At 35.8% G+C, this 21,569-nt stretch overlaps 2 protein-coding genes across 15 annotated transcripts in view; both read left to right on the forward strand.

Moving 5' to 3' along the window:
* The window catches only part of LOC123851472 (E3 SUMO-protein ligase RanBP2), an 81,912-nt gene extending 63,048 nt beyond the window's left edge, over positions 1 to 18,864 (forward strand). For 2 of the 3 annotated variants that reach the window (XM_045885306.2, XM_045885308.3), the window contains exons 21-30: positions 357 to 434; positions 2,770 to 2,940; positions 3,607 to 3,699; positions 4,216 to 4,394; positions 10,188 to 10,392; positions 11,622 to 11,723; positions 15,555 to 15,700; positions 16,335 to 16,608; positions 16,739 to 17,073; positions 17,648 to 18,864. In XM_045885306.2, the coding sequence (XP_045741262.1) occupies positions 357 to 434; positions 2,770 to 2,940; positions 3,607 to 3,699; positions 4,216 to 4,394; positions 10,188 to 10,392; positions 11,622 to 11,723; positions 15,555 to 15,700; positions 16,335 to 16,608; positions 16,739 to 17,073; positions 17,648 to 17,953 (1,889 nt within the window). In that variant the 3' untranslated portion in view covers positions 17,954 to 18,864. The remainder of the gene's footprint in view (positions 1 to 356; positions 435 to 2,769; positions 2,941 to 3,606; positions 3,700 to 4,215; positions 4,395 to 10,187; positions 10,393 to 11,621; positions 11,724 to 15,554; positions 15,701 to 16,334; positions 16,609 to 16,738; positions 17,074 to 17,647) is intronic. The other variant, XM_045885307.2, reaches the window with a different exon arrangement.
* A 2,532-nt stretch (positions 18,865 to 21,396) lies between these two features.
* CCDC138 (coiled-coil domain containing 138) overlaps positions 21,397 to 21,569 on the forward strand; it is a 134,605-nt gene continuing 134,432 nt past the window's right edge. For 6 of the 12 annotated variants that reach the window (XM_064572683.1, XM_064572688.1, XM_064572686.1 and 3 more), the window contains exon 1: positions 21,398 to 21,560. In XM_064572683.1, the coding sequence (XP_064428753.1) occupies positions 21,468 to 21,560 (93 nt within the window). In that variant the 5' untranslated portion in view covers positions 21,398 to 21,467. Of the gene's footprint in view, positions 21,561 to 21,569 lie in introns of all 12 variants that reach the window. The other 6 variants (XM_064572684.1, XM_064572693.1, XM_064572695.1 and 3 more) reach the window with 3 other exon arrangements.

The raw sequence follows: 21,569 nt of genomic DNA on the forward strand, positions 1-21,569 counted from the left end.
GAAGATATTTATATCATGTTTCGTGCAGAGAACAAGAACCTAATACAGTACCAAAGTTTAGTGCCTCATGTACTTGAATCATGAGCATTAGCTCAGGTTTGATTTTTTTTTTTAAGTGTTCATTCTTCAATGTACTATTCTCTTGTCACTCAAAAAACATGGTACTGAGATGTTTATATGTTATATAAGGTAGTCTTGCCACTATTAAATGAACAAAGAATGAAACTTCCAGGATAAATGAATATGTAAGACAGCCAAATTGGTATAAATTGAAGGACTCTGGCTTTTTATATTTTAAAATCACATTCACTTTGATTCTCAGAATGTTCAAAAATTAAATACTCTTTATTTTCTAGGATTTAATTTTAGCCTTTTTAAATCTAATCCAATGGCTTTTTGGACGAGCATCCCTTCCTCACAGCCTGAGAACAAAGGTATAGAGCTAGTATTCTCAGTATGAGATGACGTCAGTTTTTTTTAGCAGCTGGTAGTCCTTAGCAAAGTAACTGGCTGTATGAAATTAAGTACTTAACACTAAAGTGTGCATGTTAAAAGAATGTCTGTTTAAACAAGTACTTTTTTTGATTGGTGGTATATAACACTGTTTAATGCTGGTTTTTTTTTTAATTGGATGATATGTTTTCTCACTATTGTACAACATTATTTTCAGGTAGATCCATGTGGTCTTTACCTTTCACTGCTTTGTACTTCATTATTCTGTTATTTTCAACTCTGCTTGATGAAGACCTGTGTTTTTTCTTTTTTTTTTTTTTGACCTGTGTTTTTTCTAACATTTATCGTTAGCCAGTAATGTCTGCTGGCATGTATACACGGCATGTATACACATGGAACAGAGTTTCCCTTTAAGGTTATCCTTTTGGACAGGGTTTAGAAAAATATCCTATTTGAAAGTAGATGCCATTTTTAACAGCCAACATTATATACTTGGTATGTTATAAAAGTAAATGTTGGTATTAGAGTGGAATAATAGGAAGTGGGGCTTCTGTTGAAGACCTTCAAGATCAAGGTTAGGGAAATAAAACTCTCTATTAGTATCTAATAACGTATCTTGAGCAACACAACTATGTTCAATGATAAAATGACAATCCTTGATTGCTAAAGAAGCTTTTAACCCTCATTCTTAAGGATGTATTCTTTGGGAAATTATGTGAAAAGTGTGGACTTTTTCCTGTAAATGACATATACTTGCATGCACATTCTGGGACCCTAGGTTAAGAATCCCTAGCCTAAGAGCAGATTTACCAGTATACTACTGTAGGACAAAGAGCCTTATTCTGTTTCAAGTCCAAGAATGTCATGGTCCCAAAGGACCGTAGAGATTGAGGTTTCAGACATGAAGAAACTGAGGCTTGGCCAGGCTATCTGAAATGCCCAAGTTGTCTTTACCAGCTAATAGCAGAATTGGAATAAGAATCTGTATCTTTCACTGTTGTAATTGATACTCTGGTTTTCTAATTAAGGAGAGTAAAAGGCAAGTTTAACATTGTAAAAGGGCTCTAGTTCTCTAGATCACATCAAATATGACCTGTGTATATAATTTAGAATTTTCTAATAGCCACATTAAAAAATAGAATAAAAAGAAACAGGTGAAAAAAAGCAGATGAAATTAATTTTAATCTATTCCATTACATTATATCTGAAATACCATTTCAAGTTTTAATAAGTATAAAAAATAATGAGAAACTTCATATTTTAGGTGGTTTTTTTTTTTTTGTACGAAGTCTTCAAAGTCCGTGTATTTTTTTTTTTTTTTTTAAGAGGGGGAGAGAGCCAGTGAGAATGTGCTCACGAATGGGAGGGGCAGAGAGAGAGGCGGGAAGAGTGAGAATCTCAGCTGACTCCTCACTGAGTGTGGAGCCCGACACAGGGCTCAATCTCATGATCCCAAGATCAAGACCTGAGCCGAAATCAAGAGTTGGATGGTTAACCAGCTGAGCCACTCAGGTGTCCCCAGTGTGTATTTTTATACTTGGAGCAGGACTCAGTTTGGACTAGCCACATTTCAAGTGCTTAATAGCCACAAGTGGCTAAATACCATCTTGGACAGCACCAGTTTATACATGATTTGTTTTATCTGTTCCTTTTGCCAGATATCCTCTTTATAGACCGCAGTGTATTGTATGAAGAATCCCTTTTTTCTTTGTGTTTTGCTTTTTTTGTTGTTGTTTTTCAGCTATAAAAATCGTCTTAGATTCTTACAGTATTACTTACCCCTAGGATAACAGTGGTTTTAATTTAGTTTTATATGTTATGCTTGGAAATACGCAAAACTGGATGTAACTCATCACCCACCATCCTTGGCAGTTGTTAACTTTCCTTGTAGGAACTAATCAAGGTTAGCTTTGCATTAGTTTTATACTAATCTTTGCTCATAATTTCTGTAAGTTTTTTCAGTTGCAAATGCATGGATATTTTGCTAAGATATTGTTTAGTATGCCAAGTATCGTTACGGCAGCACTATTTAAATACCTTTCACAATTATAGCCATTAATAGTAGTTTTTTTCAATGATCAATGAGTAAATGCAGTATTTTTTTGGTTTTAAATAGATTCTGTGTTCACTAAGCGTTTTGACAGAACGTTAAATCAGGTTTCTAATTATTTACAGAGCTCTGTCCACATCAAAGTTTGTGTTTTCATCACTATGCTATTTTAACTTAAAGATAAGTTCCATGGTTTTATTTTCAGCTAAGATATTGATGTTAATACCTGTTTAATATCTTTATAATTTTTTGGACTTGCTTTATAGCAAAAGAGAAGGAAAAACCTGAAGATCCTTCCTCAGATGATGAAGTTCTCATTGTATATGAGTTAACACCCACCCCTGAGCAAAAAGCTCTTGCAAGCAAACTTAAACTTCCTCCAACTTTCTTCTGCTATAAGAATAATCCGGATTATATTAGTGAAGAAGAAGAGGATGGTAACTCTTTTGTTATTTTAAACACATTCTTTTCATGCTAATCTTAGTAATGGGGGGGAGGTATGGTTAAATTATTTTAAGCCTGCCTCTTGGAACCCATCACTGCTGTCCTTGTGGGTAAGATGTTTTTCCTCAATGTATGTGTTGCAAATAGTCAATGGATGTAATGATTGAAACAACTGCATTTATTAAGTGAGGATTTTGTGGATGGCTACTATAAGTTGAGCAGGCATTTTGAGAATTGAAAGTGATCCTAATTTCCCTGTTGACTTAGAGGGATGGGAGAGTAATGAGGCAGGTGGGTGTTTGATGATGGAAAACTTTGTGAGCCAGATCACAGTCTTTTAGCAGGGGTGTTCCATGCTCAGAAAAGTTTTAATAGGACCAGTTGAGTTTAGTGGTGTAGAGGATTGGGTTGTGGGACATGGAGATAGGAAGATGAACTAAAATGATAGAGTAGCTCAAACAAGAGGAGAGCCTGAATGAAATTTCTCTAATGACAGGGGAGGCATTAGGAATATAGAATTGGCAAAATTGGGTGTTCTTTCAATGTGGGGAGTAAAGGAAAGTATGAAGTTGAAGGATAATTCCTAGATTTCTGGCTAGAAAAATTCCTGGAACTTACTAGAAATTCCTTTTGTTTAATAAAATCAATTATACTTTAAGATGAAGATTTCGAAACAGCTGTCAAGAAACTTAATGGAAAACTTTATCTGGATGACTCAGAAAAATGTAGACCATTAGAAGAAAAGCTAACAGGTATGTTAAAATTACTAATTATAATGCTCTTATAAATTTTATTTATTCATTCATTCGAAGGAGAGAGAGAAAGGGAGGGGGAGGAGCAGAGGGAGAGAGAAAATCTTCAGCAGGCTCCATGCCCAATGCGGAGCCTGATGTGTGGGTCTCAATCTCAGAACCCTGAGATCATGACCTGAACTGAAATCAAAGAATCAGACACTTAACCAACTGAGCCACTCAGGTGCCCCACTAGTTACAGTGTTTTTAAAAAATCTTCTATTTAAAAGGAATCTTTTAATCTGATCATTTTTATAATTACCAATTTTACCTATGTACTATTCCTCTCGTGTTTAAAATATTTGAAAATAATATGAAATGTAAAACATTGTTTTCTTGGTGATTCTTGTTCTCCATTACTACTCATAGGTATTGCTATCTGGGTCTGTAATCTGTGCATTATATTGAGAAACATTCTTGGAGAGTAGTTGGGACTTCTTGTAACTTTCTTTTGCTTGTGTTCTGTGGGATTTTCAGATAATGAAAAAGAATGTGTTATTGTTTGGGAAAAGAAACCAACAATTGAAGAGAAGGCCAAAGCAGATACATTAAAGCTTCCACCTACATTTTTTTGTGGAGTCTGCAGTGATACTGATGAGGACAATGGAAATGGGGAAGACTTTCAATCAGAATTTCAAAAAGTTCAGGACTCTCAAGTAAGAGAATCTCCATTATTTTCCTTCTGGTCAGTTGCCTTTGTTGATGGGATGCAGTAGACTAGAATGTTCTTACCAAATGGTAATAATGTATTGTGGCGAGAAAATGGATTAGGCATCTACCAATCAGCTTTGACCAGAGGAGGAGGAATTTTGTTCTACATAGAGGACTGTAAAAGTTCACCCCTATGTGTATGTTGGATTTTTGTGGGGATGGGAGAGATGGACTGAGCAGATACTCTTAGGAGTGTTTACTACAATACTAAGAATGATATTAAGTAGTTCATTTTTCATACAAGTTAGTTTATTCTGTGGTGGGCAGAGTGGATAGGAAGTAACATTTGAGACCTAGTTCCCTTGGCCTATACCTTGCTTTGTCAATTTCATGATTTGGTTACTTTCTTAGCTCAACTACAGTGATATTTTTAATAGCGATCAACACCTTGGTTATCTTAGTTTGTATTCCACAGAAAATAGAAGACAAGGTCCCTGTCTAGTAATTGTTTACAATCTAATACTGGCATGTATTCAGAATGTTCCTGCCCCCTCAAGTAATACTGTTTGTTTGTTTGTTTGTTTGTTTGTTTGTTTGAGAGATGGTTAAAATGAAGTAGAGTTCTGGAATTAGTTACAAATGTAGTGGTTTATTTAAAGGACATGTGGCTAGAAAGAGATGTGGTGTAACACATGGTCTGACTCTTAAGAAATTTATTGTTCTTGATAGTCTGACTCTGAGGAGTCTAGCTGGTCACCTGGGATGTGTAGGTTTAAACTTAATTCATCAGTACACATACAATTAATGGCCATCAGCTGATGTAACGATACCACTTTCTCATTTATAACCAAATAGATTTATTTGTGGAAATCTGAAGTTTTTGCAGCATTGGCCTATGTTCAATCTAAAGTGTATTTTAAATCACTTAACAGTTTCCCTGGACTCATTGGAAGTACAAAGTATTTAATGGCTGTTACTCTGATTCCTAGCTGTAGAGGCTTTATCATGTGGCTATTCATTCAACAAGTACAGTATAGTCCTATCAATAAAAATTTGGACTATACAAATTTAAACAGTGATTTAAACATGGCCTCTTATGTGCAAAACTTATAATTAGTTATTGATTTAAAATTTACTTACTTTAAAACTTCAAACTGAAAAATACTTTCAGTACTGATGCACAGACCTGAATTGTACATCATTTATTCTTTTTCTACCTTGTGGTGCCACTTTAGCTGGCACACAAGGACTTGGTATATTTTGTCAGTATTTTGTGAACCACGCTGTTTACAGGAGTTGAAATATCTTATTTGAGGTGACAATTAGGTTATTTAAAAATATTTGTCATTGTTATAAATTAAAATATTCTGTAACACTATCACAGTGTTCATTAAATAGTAGTACTAGTGGCTATGCAAAAATACTTTTGGTACCAAAGTTAAATATGATAAATCTCTATAAAGGTTGGAAAAAAAAAGCCACAATATACATTTTGGAGGAGGGCAAGTACCCTTTGATACACGGAGATGAAATAGAAAACTAAAAACCATTAAAGCTAAAATATGCTCTAAGAGATGTAGATTTACACTGTCTCAGAATGCATTGTTCCTGCTCTACACTCAGTTTAATTAATTTTGAATATGATATCTGTTGCATAAAATGCGTAAGTGTACTCTGTTTATAAGTGTTTAGTGAGCTAGCACTATGCTGACAATTGGGGATACAGTATTGAACAAAATGTAAGTAATTTGATTTGTCGGTACTGAGTTTTCCATTCAAGGACTCTAAGGTGAGGATACATTTGGAGCTGAATTGAAACCCTTCCCCTCACCCAAGCAATCTGCCTACTTTTTGGGGGTAACATTTATTGTGATATAATTCACATACCATATAATTCACCCATTTTAAAGTATACAATCAGTGGTTTTTAGTATATTCACATGGTTGTGCAGCCATTACCACAATCAATTTTGAACAGTTTAGCACCCCAAGAAAGTCTCTAACAGTCACCACCCTTCCCCATTTCCCCCTAGCTCCTTCAGCCCTAGAAACCACTGATGGACTATCTCTATAAGTTTGCCTGTTGTGGACATTTCATATAAATAACTCATGATGATATATGGCCTTTTGTGTCTGGCTTCTTTAACTTAATGTTTTCAAGTATATCTACATTATAGCATATATATATATATATGCATTTATTGATTTTTATGGCTGAATAATACTCAATTGGATATACCACATTTTATTTATCCATTCATCTGTTGATGGCCATTTGGGTTGGTTTTACTTTTTGGCTATTAGGAATAATACTGCTATGATAGCATAAAACATTTGACATATAGAGTGAATTTTCTTTTCCTTGCGTTTCAGGTAGTTAAGGACTTTTTTCATTTGTACTAATTTTTTTTTTTATTTATAGAAGTAAAATTCACTTTTTTTGTATGTGTGTCTCTGCTTTCTCTGAGTTCTTACACATGCCTGAATTCTTGTAATTCCCACCATAGACAGGATATAGAATAATTCCAGTACCCCCAGATTTCCTTCATATTGTCTTTTGTATTCAGATCCTCCCCTACCCATATCTTTTAGCAACTGCTGATCTGTTTTGTTTATATATTTTTGCCTTTTCCAGACTAACACATAAATGAAATTCTACAGTATATAATCTTTGAACATGGCATTTTTCACTTAGCATAATGCCCTTGAGATTTGTCCCAAGTTATTGTGTGTAGTAATAGTTTGTTCCTGTCTATCCCTAAGTAGTATTCCATTGTGTGGATATACCACAGTTTATTCATTGATCCATGGAAGGTCGTTTCCAATTTATTTTGCTCTTTTTCTAGCTTCTTAAAGTGGAACCTTAAATTACTGATTTAAGACCATTCTTCATTTCTAGTATATGCTGTAAGTTTCTTTCTAGGAACTGTTCAGCTCCATCCCAAAACTTTTACTATGTTGTATTTTCATTTTCATTCAGTTAAAAATATTTATTTTCTTCAGGTATTCTTTTGATACATGCATTAGATAGTATGTTGCTCCCAAATATTTGGTGATATTCCAAAATATCATTCTATTAATTTCTAGTTTGATTCTGTTATTGTCTGTGAACATATTTTGAGTAATTTCAGTTCTTATAGGCTTAATGAAGGCTGTCTTGGTGATTGTTGTGCACTTGAGAGGAATGTGTAGGCTGCTCTTTTGGGGTAGTGTTCTATGTTAATTAGATCAAACTAGTTGATGCTGTGTTGTCCAAGTCTCAATATATCTTTGACCAATTTTTTGTTTCCTTGTTCTTTTTATTACCGAGAAGACTGTTGCTAGGCATAACTGTAGATGTGTCTGTTTCTCCTATTAATTTTTGATTAATGTACTTACAAAGTATTCCCTCTGCTTCTGTTTTCTACTGAAACCTCTACTGAACTCACTGCTGAAACCATTTGGTCCTGGAAGGATATTAATTGATTGATGATACATTTTCTTTAATAGATGTAGGCCTATTCAGATTACCTGTTTCTTCTTCTTTGAGTTTTGGTAGGTTGTGTCTTTAAAGGAATTGGTTCTTTTCATCTATGTTATCAAATTTGTGGGTATAACTGTGTTCATGAAATCCATTAAAATTTATTACCCTTTTAATATCCATCAGTTAAAAGTGAATAGTGATGGCTCTTGTTTCATTTCTTTTTTTTTTTTTTTTTTATTTGAGAGAGAGAGAGCACAAACAGGGGGAGGGGCAGAGGGAGAGGGAGAAACAGACTCCCCACTGAGCAGGGAGCTGCAGGAGGGGCTCAATCCCAGGACCCCAGGATCATGACCTGAACTGAAGGTAGACGCTTAACTGACTGAGCCACTCAGGCGCCCCTTGTTTCATTTCTAATATTAATAATTTGCATCTTCTTTCTTGTTTTCTTGGTTAACCTGCTAGAGGTTTATCAATTTTTATTGACCTTTTCAAAAAATCAGCTTTTGATTTTGTTGATTTTTTTTCTCTATTAATTTCCTGCTTTATATTTTATTTATTTTTTATGTTTTAAAGATTTTATTTATTTGATAGAGACACAGCGAGAGAGGGAACACAGGCGGGGGGGAGTGGGAGAGAGGGAAACAGGCTTCCCGCCAAGCAGAGAGCCTGATGTGGGGCTCGATCCCAGGACCCTGGGACCATGACCTGAGCTGAAGGCAGATGCTTAATGACTGAGCCACCAGGCGCCCCTAATTTCCTGCTTTATTGATTTCTGCTATACTTTTCATTTTTTCTTCTCTTCTTGCTTTACCAAGACAGCCTTCATTAAGCCTATAAGAACTGAAATTACTGAAAGTATGTTCACAGACAGTAACGGAATCAAACTAGAAATCAGTAACAGAATGATATTTGGAATATCACCAAATATTTGGGAGCAGCATACTATCTAATGCATTTATCAAAAGAATATCTCAAGAAAATAAATATTTTTAACTGGATATTGCTTTTCTTTCTCTAGTTTAAGGTGGAAGTTTACTGATTTTAGATTTTTTTTTTTTTTTTCTTAAAGATTTTATTTGAGAGAGAGGGAGAGGGAGAAGCAGATTTCGATCTAGGAACCCTGTGATCATGACCCAAGCCAAAGGCTCGGTCTGCTTAACCGACTGAGCCACCCAGGCGCCCCATTGATCATCTTCTTAATGTATGCATTCAGTACTATAAAGGTTTCCCTTCCTTGCTTTTGTTGCATTTTATAAGTTTTGATAAGTTGTAGTTTCATATTTATTTAAAACTATTTTTAACTTATCTAGAGACCTTCGGAAACATATTATTTTAAAAAGTGTGTTATTTAATCTCTGAATATTTGGGATTTCTCCAGCTATCTTTCTGGTAATGATTTCTAGTTTAATTCCTTTGTGGACTGAGTATATACTTTGTATGATTTCTGTTCTTTTGAATTTGTTGAGGTGCGTTTTATGGGCCAGAATGTGGTCTTTTTTGGGTAAATGTTCCATGTGAGCTTTCTGTTATTGTATTTTTCAGTTGTAAAATTCCCACTTGACTCTTTTTATACCTTCTTTTTTTTTTTAAGATTTTATTTATTTATTTGACAGAGACACAGCGAGAGAGGGAACACAAGCGGGGAGTGGGAGAGGGAGAAGCAGGCTTCCCGCAGAGCAGGGAGTCCAATGCAGGGCTCGATCCCAGGACTCTGGGATGGGATCATGACCTGAGCTGAAGGCAGACGTTTAATGACTGAGCCACCCAGGCGCCCCTACCTTCAGTTTTTTTTTGCTGAGAACTTATCTTTTCATTTGTTTTAAAGAGTATGTGTCCTTATATCCTGGAGCATTGCTAGAATCGCTTCTTTAAAGTTTTTTTGTGATCATTCAACACATGGATCATTTCATGACATCCCCCACCCCTTGGCCAGGGAGAGTTGGCTTTTCTTGGGACTTTTTTCCATCTCTGTCATTGGCAGCTTCAGTTTTGGAGCTGCTCTAGCACCCAGGCTGGAATAAAGGTTGGCAGGGAAGGAAAAACCGTGGAAGGTTCTTAACACCAGATTATACCTCAAGTCTTGGGGTTCTTAATCCTCCTGCTTTCATCCACCTTTCAGAGGCTTTTTATACTTGTAATTTCTGTTTCAGTCCAGTTGAGTTGTAGGTATTGGGAAAGATAGGATGGAGCGTGGAATGGGAGAGAGAGGGTGAAGTGTGCTTATTGCATTTTATCCAGAATGCCCAGGTCTTCAATTTCTTTTAAAATAGGGTATGTGATCCTTTTTGTCAATCAGTATTTAATAGCATAGTTATTTGTTACTTCCTCTTTGCAGAAATCTCAGAATGAGGAAATAACTAACACGGCTGACAGTGTGTATACAGGTGGGACTAAAGTGACTGTACCATTTTTATGTAAATCTGAAGAACCTGATTTTATTACCAAATCTATTAGTTCATCACCTATTTCTTCTGGAACTGTGGACAAACCTGTAGATTTGTCTACTAGAAAGGAAGATGATGCAGATTCTACAAGCCAAGGTAAAATTTGATACCTTTCCAAAAACCTTCTAGGCATACATTACATAAGGTATACCTATTTGTTATGTTTGAGAAAATAGATTGAAATGTCAATTTTAGAAACTCCCTTCCCTTTAAAACACATTTTGAAATGTATAAAGGGGCCAGAGATATTTGTAATAACCAGAAAATCATATTGCCTTGTCAACAAAAGATAATAAACATGTATTTTTATTGTTAGAATTGTAGTTATTAAGGAATATGAAGCATTGTGACTCTGACCTTTTTACCTGAGAATAAATGACAATAGTTTTGCTTATGCGGAGATTTTCTTTGTGAAAATGGTGCCATTTGCATATTGTTTGAATTATCATTGAAGTATATTAAAATTTATATATGAAGTAATTGTAGATACTAAAATAAGGTGGTTAAATTTTTATGATACTTCAATGTCTTTTTCTCTACCTGTTTCATTAAATTAATCAGTTACAGTAATTAAGATCTGATATTCTTTCCTCCTCGTTTTTTCATTTCAGTTGATATTAGAAGAGGGGGAATCTTTTATAATTATATTCCTTTATAATTGCTTGTCTGTATTACCTAATTTGTTTCAGAAGTAGTCTTGAATAATGCACAATTACTACATCATTTATAGGTACTTGAGAGTCTTAATATGTTAGAAGAGGAAGTAATTTCAGACCTAAAATCTCATATGTTTTCAGATGATGAAAGTAAGGCTTAGGACTCTAAGAGATCATGTAGCTACACATTGTCAGAATTAAGACCCCCAAACACCTGGTGACCAAAGATAAGTAAGACATTCATTTTTTGTTAGCTTATTTAGAATAGAGAACAGAAAAATTCTTTATGCAGATCTTTCCTAAAACCCTACCTGTAAATGAGTGATAGTTTTAGATTATAGAAGACTCTATAAAGCAGAGTGTATAGCTCTTTTATCAGGTTTAGTATAGATCTACATCTCATTTTTAAAAAAGATTTTTGGTATGCTTTTGGTGTAGTTTTCCATGAGAATAGTACCTGTACACTTAATACTGAAGAAGTTCAAAAATTGGGTGTATTTTATAACTTTTCTTTAGAGAAATAACCAGAAGACAAATAATGCACACCACATACCCAACCCCTTTGGTAGTATAGAATGTCCCACCCACATTCTCTCTGGGTCCTGGGTAAAGCTTTGATGTTCAGTATATATTAAATGAAATATTAAATTACTCTTTTCCTTTTGCCAGTGGAAAGCAAAACAGTTTCATTTGGATTTGGAAGTAGCACAGGACTGTCATTTGCAGACTTGGCTTCCAGTAATTCTGGGGATTTTGCTTTTGGTTCTAAAGGTAAGATCGGGAGGAGAGAGTTTAATGATGTTACAGAATCAAGCACAACTGAAAGAATTAGTCCTTTGCCACAGTATTGTAACTAAGTTGGACATTTCTTTCCTCATCTCCACCTTCCATTTTGTTTAGGGTTTTTTAATAAGGAAGGGCTTCTATATTCTATTATTTTTGACATTTATTAATATAAACCATAAGAATTTTCTCTTAATTCACTATAAATCCTGTTGATGTCTTCCCCATCCTGAAATATAGAACCCTTTCCAGTTTTGGAATTACCTTGATTTTGGTGCATTGTTCTTTTACTTATGCTTTTGGATTTGGTTTTTGTTAATATTTCAAGATTTGTGCATCTGTATTTTTTAAGGAGATTTTATAGTTTTCTATTTTTCTAGTTTCCTTGATCGAGTTTGAACATAAGGATTGTGCTAATTTATCATGATAAATTTATGGTTGGTGAGGTTTCCCATCTTTTTCAGTAGTTTTCTGTTTTTAGTGCATTTTGTATCATTTGTAGAATATAATACATTACTTGATTGTTTCAAGTTTACTGGCATATTACTTTCTCATTCTTATAATGACTTCTATATATCTGATTATAGCACCACCTAAGTTGCTTGATTTATGGAATAAGTTTTATTGAAGATACATACTTACATGATTTATCTAATTCCGAATTAAATCCGAATAGCGTTCTTCCCTCCCATATGCTTACACTTCTTTCATAGCACCCGCCGCTTACAGAAGCACATGTAAAACTTTCAGAAATTACCTTCAGGTATTTTTTGTTATGCTGGAATTCATAGCTTCGTTGATGTCAAGTTGCTTTATTTTTTTTAATAAAGACTTTATTTATTTATTACAGAGAGAGAGAGAGCATGAGAGGGAGGAGGGTCAGAGGGAGAAGCAGACTCCCTGCTGAGCAGGGAGCCGGATGTGGGACTCGATCCCAGGACCCGGGGATCATGACCTGAGGCGAAAGCAGCCGCTTAACCGACTGTGCCACCCAGGCGCCCAAGTTGCTTATTTTCATTTTAATGTATAGTAGCCTGAAGTCAGAGGATAATAAAAGCCCTATAGTGGATATAGTTATCCACACACAAAAAATTATCAAATAAAAGTTGATGAGTTAGGTTGCTTGTTACTCAGTGTAACCTTTTAAAGTACTCTTTCCGTACTGTTGCAGTAAAGTGTAAAATAGGCTAGACTCAAACCTACCTCATGACATTTACTCCTCACCACCACTTGTCATTTTTCAGTGAGATGATTCACCACGCTCTTTGTTCAACTACATTTCTCACTTTGTTTTGTTCTTAGATCTGACAGGAATTTGTGCTGTCTTTTCAAAGAAATACCTTTTGTTTTGTCAGTTCTCCTTTTGTTTGTTTGATTTATCTTTAGATTTTTTCATTGCTCTTCTTTAGTTTTTTTTTTTTTAAGAGGTCATAAATTTCACCAGAATGTGGGTATCTTTCTTTTCTTTCTTTCCTTTTTTTTTTTTTTTTTATAAGTTGTTTCTGGCATTGCATGGACCTTTCTGATTTTAAACTTTCTGTTTTGTTGGTTTTTAAGTTCAGAGGAATCTTTTTTTTTCTCTCCTTATTTGCATATTCTTTTTCTGTGGTGATTTTTTTTTTAAATCTGTTCATTTTTTGTTTTTGTTTTCTTAAAAAATTCATTTTCTTCACAAGTTCTCTTCATATAAGTCTGTCAATCATTCCACGTCTGTTGTGTAATATTTAATATAGAAACTAAGAGAATAATAAGGGAGTTCCTGTTTAGAGATCACCTGCCTTTGTCAGTAATCACTATTTTATCATATTTCCTTCAGATTTTGTAATGTTTTCTTTTTTTTTTTTTAAGATTTTATTTATTTATTTGAGAGAGAGAATGAGATAGAGAGAGCATGAGAGGGGGGAGGGTCAGAAGGAGCAGCAGACTCCCCGCTGAGCAAGGAGCCCGTTGTGGGACTCGATCCTGGGACTCCAGGATCATGACCTGAGCCGAAGGCAGTCGCTTAACCAACTGAGCCACCCAGGCGCCCAGATTTTGTAATGTTTTCATTAAACGTGGACACATAGTGGAAGTCTCCTATGTACTATTACATAGAACTCTTACTATGAAATGGATATTGATTATTGACATGTGTATCTTTACATTTTTACTGTAAAATTCTTCCTCCTGGTCTCTTCAAATCAGTGGTTTTCAGAAAACCCTTGGATTTGTATTAGAATTTCCTGGGAGGTTTTTTGTTTTTTTGCTTTTTTTTAAACACCTATTATTATTGGGCTCTCTGGGCATGGTAGCCCAGGCATTGATATCTTACAAAAGTTCCTGTGTGATTCTAATAATTCACCCAGCATTAAGAACCATTGAGACATTTTGGAATTTTCTGCCATACCTCTCAAGGGTCTTGGAGGGTAATTAAAAATTTTTCTCAGCTTGGGAGTTCCTGAACCAGTTTTGTTTTTTGGTTTTTTTGTTTTGTTTTATTTTGATTTAAAGATTTATTTATTAGAGAGAGAGAGAATGAGAGGAGGGAGGGTCAGAGGGAGAAGCAGACTCCCCACTGAGCAGGGAGCCCAATGCGGGACTGGCTCCTGGGACTCCAGGATCATGACCTGAGCCGAAGGCAGTTGCTCAACCAACTGAGCCACCCAGGCACCCTGTTTTTTGTTTTTAAGAGAGACAGGAGAGGGAGAGAGAATGTGCTTGTACATGCAAGAGCATTGGTAGATGGCAGAGTGAGGGGGAGAATCTTAAGCAGGCTTCACGCCCAGCGCAGAGTCCATTGTGGGGCGCGATCTCACAACCCTGAGATCATGACCTGAGCCAAAATCAAGAGTCGGTTGCTTAACTAACTGAGCCACCAGGCACCCCTCTTTTGCAGTATCTTCCTAAGAATTTTTGTCTTCTCTCTCTTTTTAAAGTTTTTTTATTCTCACCACTAAATCTGGGTTAGAGGGAGTTACTGTTAATAGGTACTCATTTTGTGCTTTCTTCAAGGTGCTGAGTTACTTTTTAAATGATCTGTGATATTTTTGCCTTAAGAGTTTTTAGCACTGGATGTAGAATTTTCTAAGGTAGTGATTCATTAACAAGTGATGAAAAGTTAAGAGGTGTTTCTTTCCTCTAAGATAGTGAGGAATGTATTATTAGCAGGCTGGGCCATCTCAGTTGAGATGGGGATGAAGAAGGAACTAATTTTCATCTTCTCCAAGGTGTAAGTTCTTTGTTTCTCTGCATGGGAACAGGGAGTCTTCAGTCCCAACAGCCTAGTATCCCTTGAGGATAGTTGAAGTCAGTGAGCTCCGAGCGCTACCATCTCCCACCTGGCCAAGAAGTCTAAGCTGTAACACTAGTTACTTCAGGAAGAAGTTGAGGTAGAAAACCTACATGTGTTTGGGCTGCTTTGACTACTTTGGAAGTAGCAGGTGTGGCCTCTTTGAGAGGACATTTTTAGGTTCAAAAGTTACTTTTCACATGTGATAAAATGTTTTATGAAGTATATTACCTTTGGAGCTGAGCTAATTGTTCAGAGTTCCAAGGTATGTATTTTTAAGAACGGGCTTCATTACTGGAAGTTCTTGGGTAGTTTAGTATCATGAAATTTGCCTAAAGCAAATTTATCTTTGTAGCTCAGAGCATAAACAATATTAAATGTACTGTGTGCTCACAATCCATGTGAGTTAAACTTGTCAGAGTAATATAATTTTAAGCATTTTTACTAAAAGTATATGTTATATCATTGGAAATTATAGGCCTCAAAGTAACGGGTTTTAAAAGCATATAAAATTAGATACCACTGTTTAAATATCCTAATTTATTCATCAGATAAAAATTTCCAGTGGGCTAATACTGGCGCAGCTGTGTTTGGAGCACAGTCAACCAGTAAAGTTGGCGAAGATGAGGATGGTAGTGATGAAGAAGTCGTTCACAATGAAGATATCCATTTTGAACCAATAGTGTCATTACCTGAGGTAACTATTAAAGAATGGAACTCTTACTAATAACTTCACATTTTAAGTTTAAAACTTGACATAGGCTTGACTTGCAGGACTAACTTTGTTTGCATTTCTTTCAGAATATTTACCCTTTCAAATGGAAGCTTTTTATTATTTTATATATATATAAATTCTACATGAACTTATTGGGAAGAACAAAGTTTTTTTCGTATGTTTTTAGAATATCTTGTTTTCATAACGTAATTCTGGGAGTAAAAAAGTATCCAATCTCATACTTGCCAAAATCCTTTCAATAAAAAGTAAACTACATTTTCTGGACAAGAATGTTATTTTAGGCAAATTACTTTGTCAGTTTTCAACTACAGTCAATAGTAGATTGTATTTATAAATACAAATAATATAAATAAAGGAATGTATTTACTTTCCAAAAGGAGGAAGAATCCTAATAAGATAAATATTTCATGACAAACCAGGTCTTTACTGCTTCATCCAAATCAGATGTATTCCTAGCCCTTGGATATTACCATTTATCTTGATACTATAGTTGAAATTCTGTTATTGTCATTGCAAAACAATATCATGAGGAATTTGGATCTTTGGAATTTGTCATGTTAAAAGCAGCAGCTTACAGTTTTATCTACTGTCATAGGTAGAAGTAAAATCCGGAGAAGAAGATGAAGAAATTTTATTTAAAGAGAGAGCCAAACTCTATAGATGGGATCGAGAGGTCAGTCAGTGGAAGGAGCGTGGTGTAGGAGACATAAAGATTCTTTGGCATACAATGAAGAATTACTACCGGATCCTAATGAGAAGAGACCAGGTTTTTAAAGTGTGTGCAAACCATGTTATCACTAAAACAATGGAATTAAAACCCTTGAATGTTTCAAACAATGCTTTAGTTTGGACTGCCTCAGATTATGCTGGTGAGTTCTACATTCAAATGCTACTTTTCACTTTTTTGGACTTTTCTAAAATCCGTAACAAATATATGAGAGTTTATAACATTTATTTTAATATTAAGGTCCATCCTTGTGTTGTTTTGTTGTTTAATAGATGGAGAAGCCAAAGTGGAACAGCTTGCAGTGAGGTTTAAAACCAAAGAAATGGCTGATGGTTTTAAAAAAAAATTTGAAGAATGTCAACAGAATTTATTGAAACTTCAGAAAGGACAAGTATCACTGACAGCAGAGTTATCGAAGGAGACAAATCCTGTGGTGTTTTTTGATGTTTGCGCAGATGATGAACCTCTAGGACGTATAACCATGGAATTATTTTCAAACGTTGTTCCTCAGACTGCCGAGAACTTCAGAGCACTCTGCACTGGAGAGAAAGGCTTTGGCTTCAAGAACTCCATTTTTCACAAAGTAATTCCAGATTTTGTTTGCCAAGTAAGTATTGTATTTAATTGTATATCACAGTTGAAGTCTAGAAAAGTGAACCACACTAACTTGAGAAATTTGAGTGTTTCTCTTTGCCTGGAATTTTCTTAAGATTTCTTTAGCTTGGGCGCCTGGGTGGCTCAGATGGTTAAGCGTCTGCCTTCGGCTCAGGTCATGATCCTAAAGTCCTGGGATCGAGTCCCGCATCGGGCTCCCTGCTCCTTGGGAGCCTGCTTCTCTCTCTCTCTGTCTCTGTCTCTCATGAATAAATAAATAAAATCTTTAAAAAAAAAAAAGATTTCTTTAGCTTTTCTGTATATTAGTTGGTGTCAGCACCCAACTTCCTGTCCCCACAAAAACTTTTAACCTAAAAATGGTTTAAATTTCTAATACCTTGAAACCTGCTAGAAATTGAGGGTGGGAAAAAGACCTTTTCATTTTTGTCTTTCAGAAATGGGTATTTCTTAGTTTTCAAACCACATTCTCAAGGAAGCTGAGTTTTTAGGACTTAATGTGTAGTGGTAGATCTGTGTGTATTTTATTATTTTATTCAGAATTCCTATTAATTGAAATCTTCTTTCAGGGGGGAGATATCACCAAACATGATGGAACAGGAGGACAGTCTATCTATGGAGATAAATTTGAAGATGAAAATTTTGATGTGAAACATACTGGTCCTGGCTTATTATCAATGGCCAGTCGAGGCCGGGATACCAATAATTCTCAGTTTTTTATAACACTGAAAAAAGCAGAAGATTTGGACTTTAAGCATGTAGTATTTGGGTTTGTTAAGGATGGCATGGATACTGTGAAAAAGATTGAATCATTTGGCTCTCCTAAAGGGTCTGTTAGTCGAAGAATTACTATCACAGAATGTGGACAGATATAAAATCATTGTTTTTCATAGTAAATTTTACCTGTATAAACAGTTGAATTGAAGCTTAGCTGTTGTGACAATATGGTAATTATGTTCAGCTTTTGAAAATGGACGTTTCCAGTGTATAAATGTAAAATTGCAGCTTATAGCTGTTGTCACTTTTTAATGTGTTATAATTGACCTTGCATGGTGTGAAATAAAAGTTTAAACACTGGTGTAAATCAGGTGTACTTGTGTTTATGTACTCCTGACATATCTGTATCAAAATGGAATAATACTAATCTTGTTAAAAGCAATAGACCTTCTCAAACTATTGAAGGAATATGATATATGCAATTTAATTTTACCTTTTAAGATATTGGACTTCCTGCATGGATAAACTTACCATTTGAATAAAGGGACCACAACTTGGATAATTTTTATTTTACATTGGAAATATATTTGGTAATTTTAACTATTGGTGTGCTCATTTATGCATAGAGACTCACTTATGAATGGGTAGAGCCACAGAGGGTAGAGACTTAACCAAAGTGCTCTTCTATAATCCTTGCACCTCCTGTATGGTTAAATTAACTTTTAAGTAGAGTACCTTCTTTTCTTAAAATTATATGTAGTTTCCTGTGCCCTTTCAAAGGTATTAAATTAATTTTTACATTTTAAACAAGTATTTCCTTAGTTTTTTGTTTTTGTTTTAACTTTTCTGTCATCTGTTTCTACTACCTCAAACTGCAGCTTGGTTCTGATAGAACTTGAATTTTTCCTTGCAGTTATTGTGATAAAGTATGACTATTTTAAAAAGGTCTATACCATGTTCTTTGGTTAAAGATTTGCTTTATACTAGATTGTTGCAGTACCTTTTTCTGGTGAATTTTGTAGCAAAAATAAAGTGACAATTGTTAACAGCCATGACATTTAAAAATTTATTACTTGTGCATCTAGTTGTTTGTTCATTCTAGAGCCAAAGTAAGGAGGACAATTAAAGTTCTGTAAATCAGACTGCCACATAATTTCCAAAGCTCCCAAGAAAGTGACTTCTTTTCAAGTTTGATACTTACACACTGAACATTTATTTGGAAATGACTAGTATCAAAAGTCAGGCAAACTGCTAAAAAGGCGGCAGAGCAGGGGGGAGAGGGGGAGATATTCTCATCAGCCTACTCAGTACAACTACAGAGAATCTAGAGCACATATTTTTGTGTATTCTCATTACCAACATTCATTTTTGTCTTTCAGAAATGGGTATTTCTTAGTTTTCAAACCACATTCTCGTGTTAACAAATGTTCTACCCTCTGCCTTCTACCCTCCTGTGTTCTTCCCAGTGAAATCATCTCATTTTTAGTGAAAGACAGTGGCGTTTATTCCGTTATCATATAATACCTGTTCAACCACCAGATAGAGGAGGAGAGGGATGTCATGTGTGGTGTGTGTGAGTAATGAGTGATGGAATACTATCACTAAATCCACTTGGCCACAAAGCCAGTTAACTGAAATAAACCTATTGCAGTATATCTTTGAAATTATCTGAACCTTAACAGAGAGAACCATGGACTACATATATATGCACATTTAGTATTAAGAATTGGCTTCTTTGGAGACCTATGTAATATAAGTTGGTACAAAGTGTGTTGTAGTTTTTCAGCTGGGACAGCTGATGCCTTTGTCATAATTTTAGAATAAATTCCAAGTAAAGGCAAGTGTGCCTTAGATATTTTTTAGAGAAATCCGTTTACACTGTCTTCTATGCTGTCCTAAAGCATTAAGAAAAAAAATAAAAGCTAATGCTTGGACCAAAAATTTGATTAAATGACATGTAAACTGTTTTCCAGTATTAGTATTCCAAAGATGCTTAAAAGATGGCTTGGGGCATTAATGACAAAGACTTTGTGTCACATTTCAGGAAAGGACTTTGTGATTTCTCTTTGTTATTTAATTGCTAATGTAGTATAAATCCACAACGACATGTACTTTTTCCCCCCAACTGGCTCCACTTTATATTGTCTAATTAGAAATCTGTTCAGAGTATAAAAAATTATTCATACACTGTAATATTTGATGGCAAAGAATATTGGTATAAGTAATTTTCAGATAACTATTAAAATGATCTAAAACTTTGGTATTTGAAGAATTTGAAAGATATTCTAGACAATCTAGGATTTGTTAGTTCAGACATGCTGTTGAACATTCACAAGTTAGAAAAGTAAAGGATTACACTAGTGTAATTGTATAAATGAGAGAAATTAAGTGGTTATTCAGTTATTCCTTTCAATTAGTCTTGGTGTAATAGTGGATTTAGGTTGGTATACCATCCAGTAAATATTGAGCAACTACAAATGCCTGGCCCTTTTCTAGGTATTGGGAAAAGCTGTTTAAAAAAAAGTACATGCTCTTACATTCATTACATTCGTACAGGGAACTTACATTCTAATACTGCTTTTTTAAAATTTATTTATTTATTTATTTATTTATTTATTTATTTATTTATTTATTTATTTATTTATTTATTTATATTTTTTAAGATTTTATTTGAGAGCGAGAATGAGAGAGAGAGAGCATGAGAGGAAGAGGGTCAGAGGGAGAAGCAGACTCCCTGCCGAGCAGGGAGCCCGATGCGGGACTCGATCTTGGGACTCCCAAGATCATGACCTGAGCCACCCAGGCGCCCCCTAATACTGCTTTTTAATATACATACGGAACTCAGGCCAGTGGCAGGGGAAGTGAGGGAGTAATCCTTTTTGAGAATTCTGTGCTTTGCAGTACGATATATTCTTGATTTTTGCCTGTTTTTACAGTTAGCAAAGACCATTCCGATTAAAGAGCACTGTATTTTCGTTATGTCCAAACGCGCCCTAAATACACGTAAGCTGTATTAGAGGCAAGAGGGGGTTGCCACCAGTCAGTTTGGACCATCCTGGTGACCATGTCGTCTGTGGACGTAGCGTGTGCGCATTCCCACTTGCAGGCGAGGCGCACAGGTTACCGTGAAAGTGGTGTTTTCCCGTGAAGGGGTGGAGGTGCCTGAGGCTACGGCTGAGCGTCCTCCCGTGAGGGGCCACGCCTGCTAAGGTGTAACTGCTGTGGACGATTGTACTTTTCGGCGCCTTGGACACGACCCAGGAAGACAAGTAGCAAAAATTTTTTAAGACAAAGATAAAACGCCATTTATCAGTCCAAATAACACAGCAGTAAAGGAATTAGTCATTAAATCGTTCGGCAGGAAAAACGTTTGTTAACACGAGAACGTTTTTAACAGTACAGAGAATAGGAGACAGAAGGACTCCAAATTGGCGCGCTTCTCCCTTGCCCACGCCTCTGGCTGCTCCCGCGCTCCGCTTAAGTGGCCGCGCCCCCGCCTCCCGGTTAGGCTCGGCCTCCTCGCGCTTCGGCGTAGCTCTGGACCCCGAGGGGCGGGACGGGGCGTGCCGTGCGTCACGTCGCCCTTCCGTTGTGCGAGCTCCGCCCCTGCGCGCTCCGTCGCCGTGTGTTTGGAAGCTGTTCGCAGGGTGACAACGGTGGCCTCGGCGCGCTATGGAGCCGAGGCTAGTGAAGCCGCCCGGGCAGGATTTGGTAGTGGAACGTCTCAAAAGCCGCTACGGACTAGGGGGTAGCCGCTTCGCCGAGGTGAGGCCT

The sequence above is a fragment of the Mirounga angustirostris genome, unplaced genomic scaffold, assembly GCF_029215605.1.
Source record: "Mirounga angustirostris isolate CCGP_5_RB_7025 unplaced genomic scaffold, mMirAng1.0.hap1 SCAF_10, whole genome shotgun sequence".
NCBI classification, from domain to species: domain Eukaryota; kingdom Metazoa; phylum Chordata; class Mammalia; order Carnivora; family Phocidae; genus Mirounga; species Mirounga angustirostris.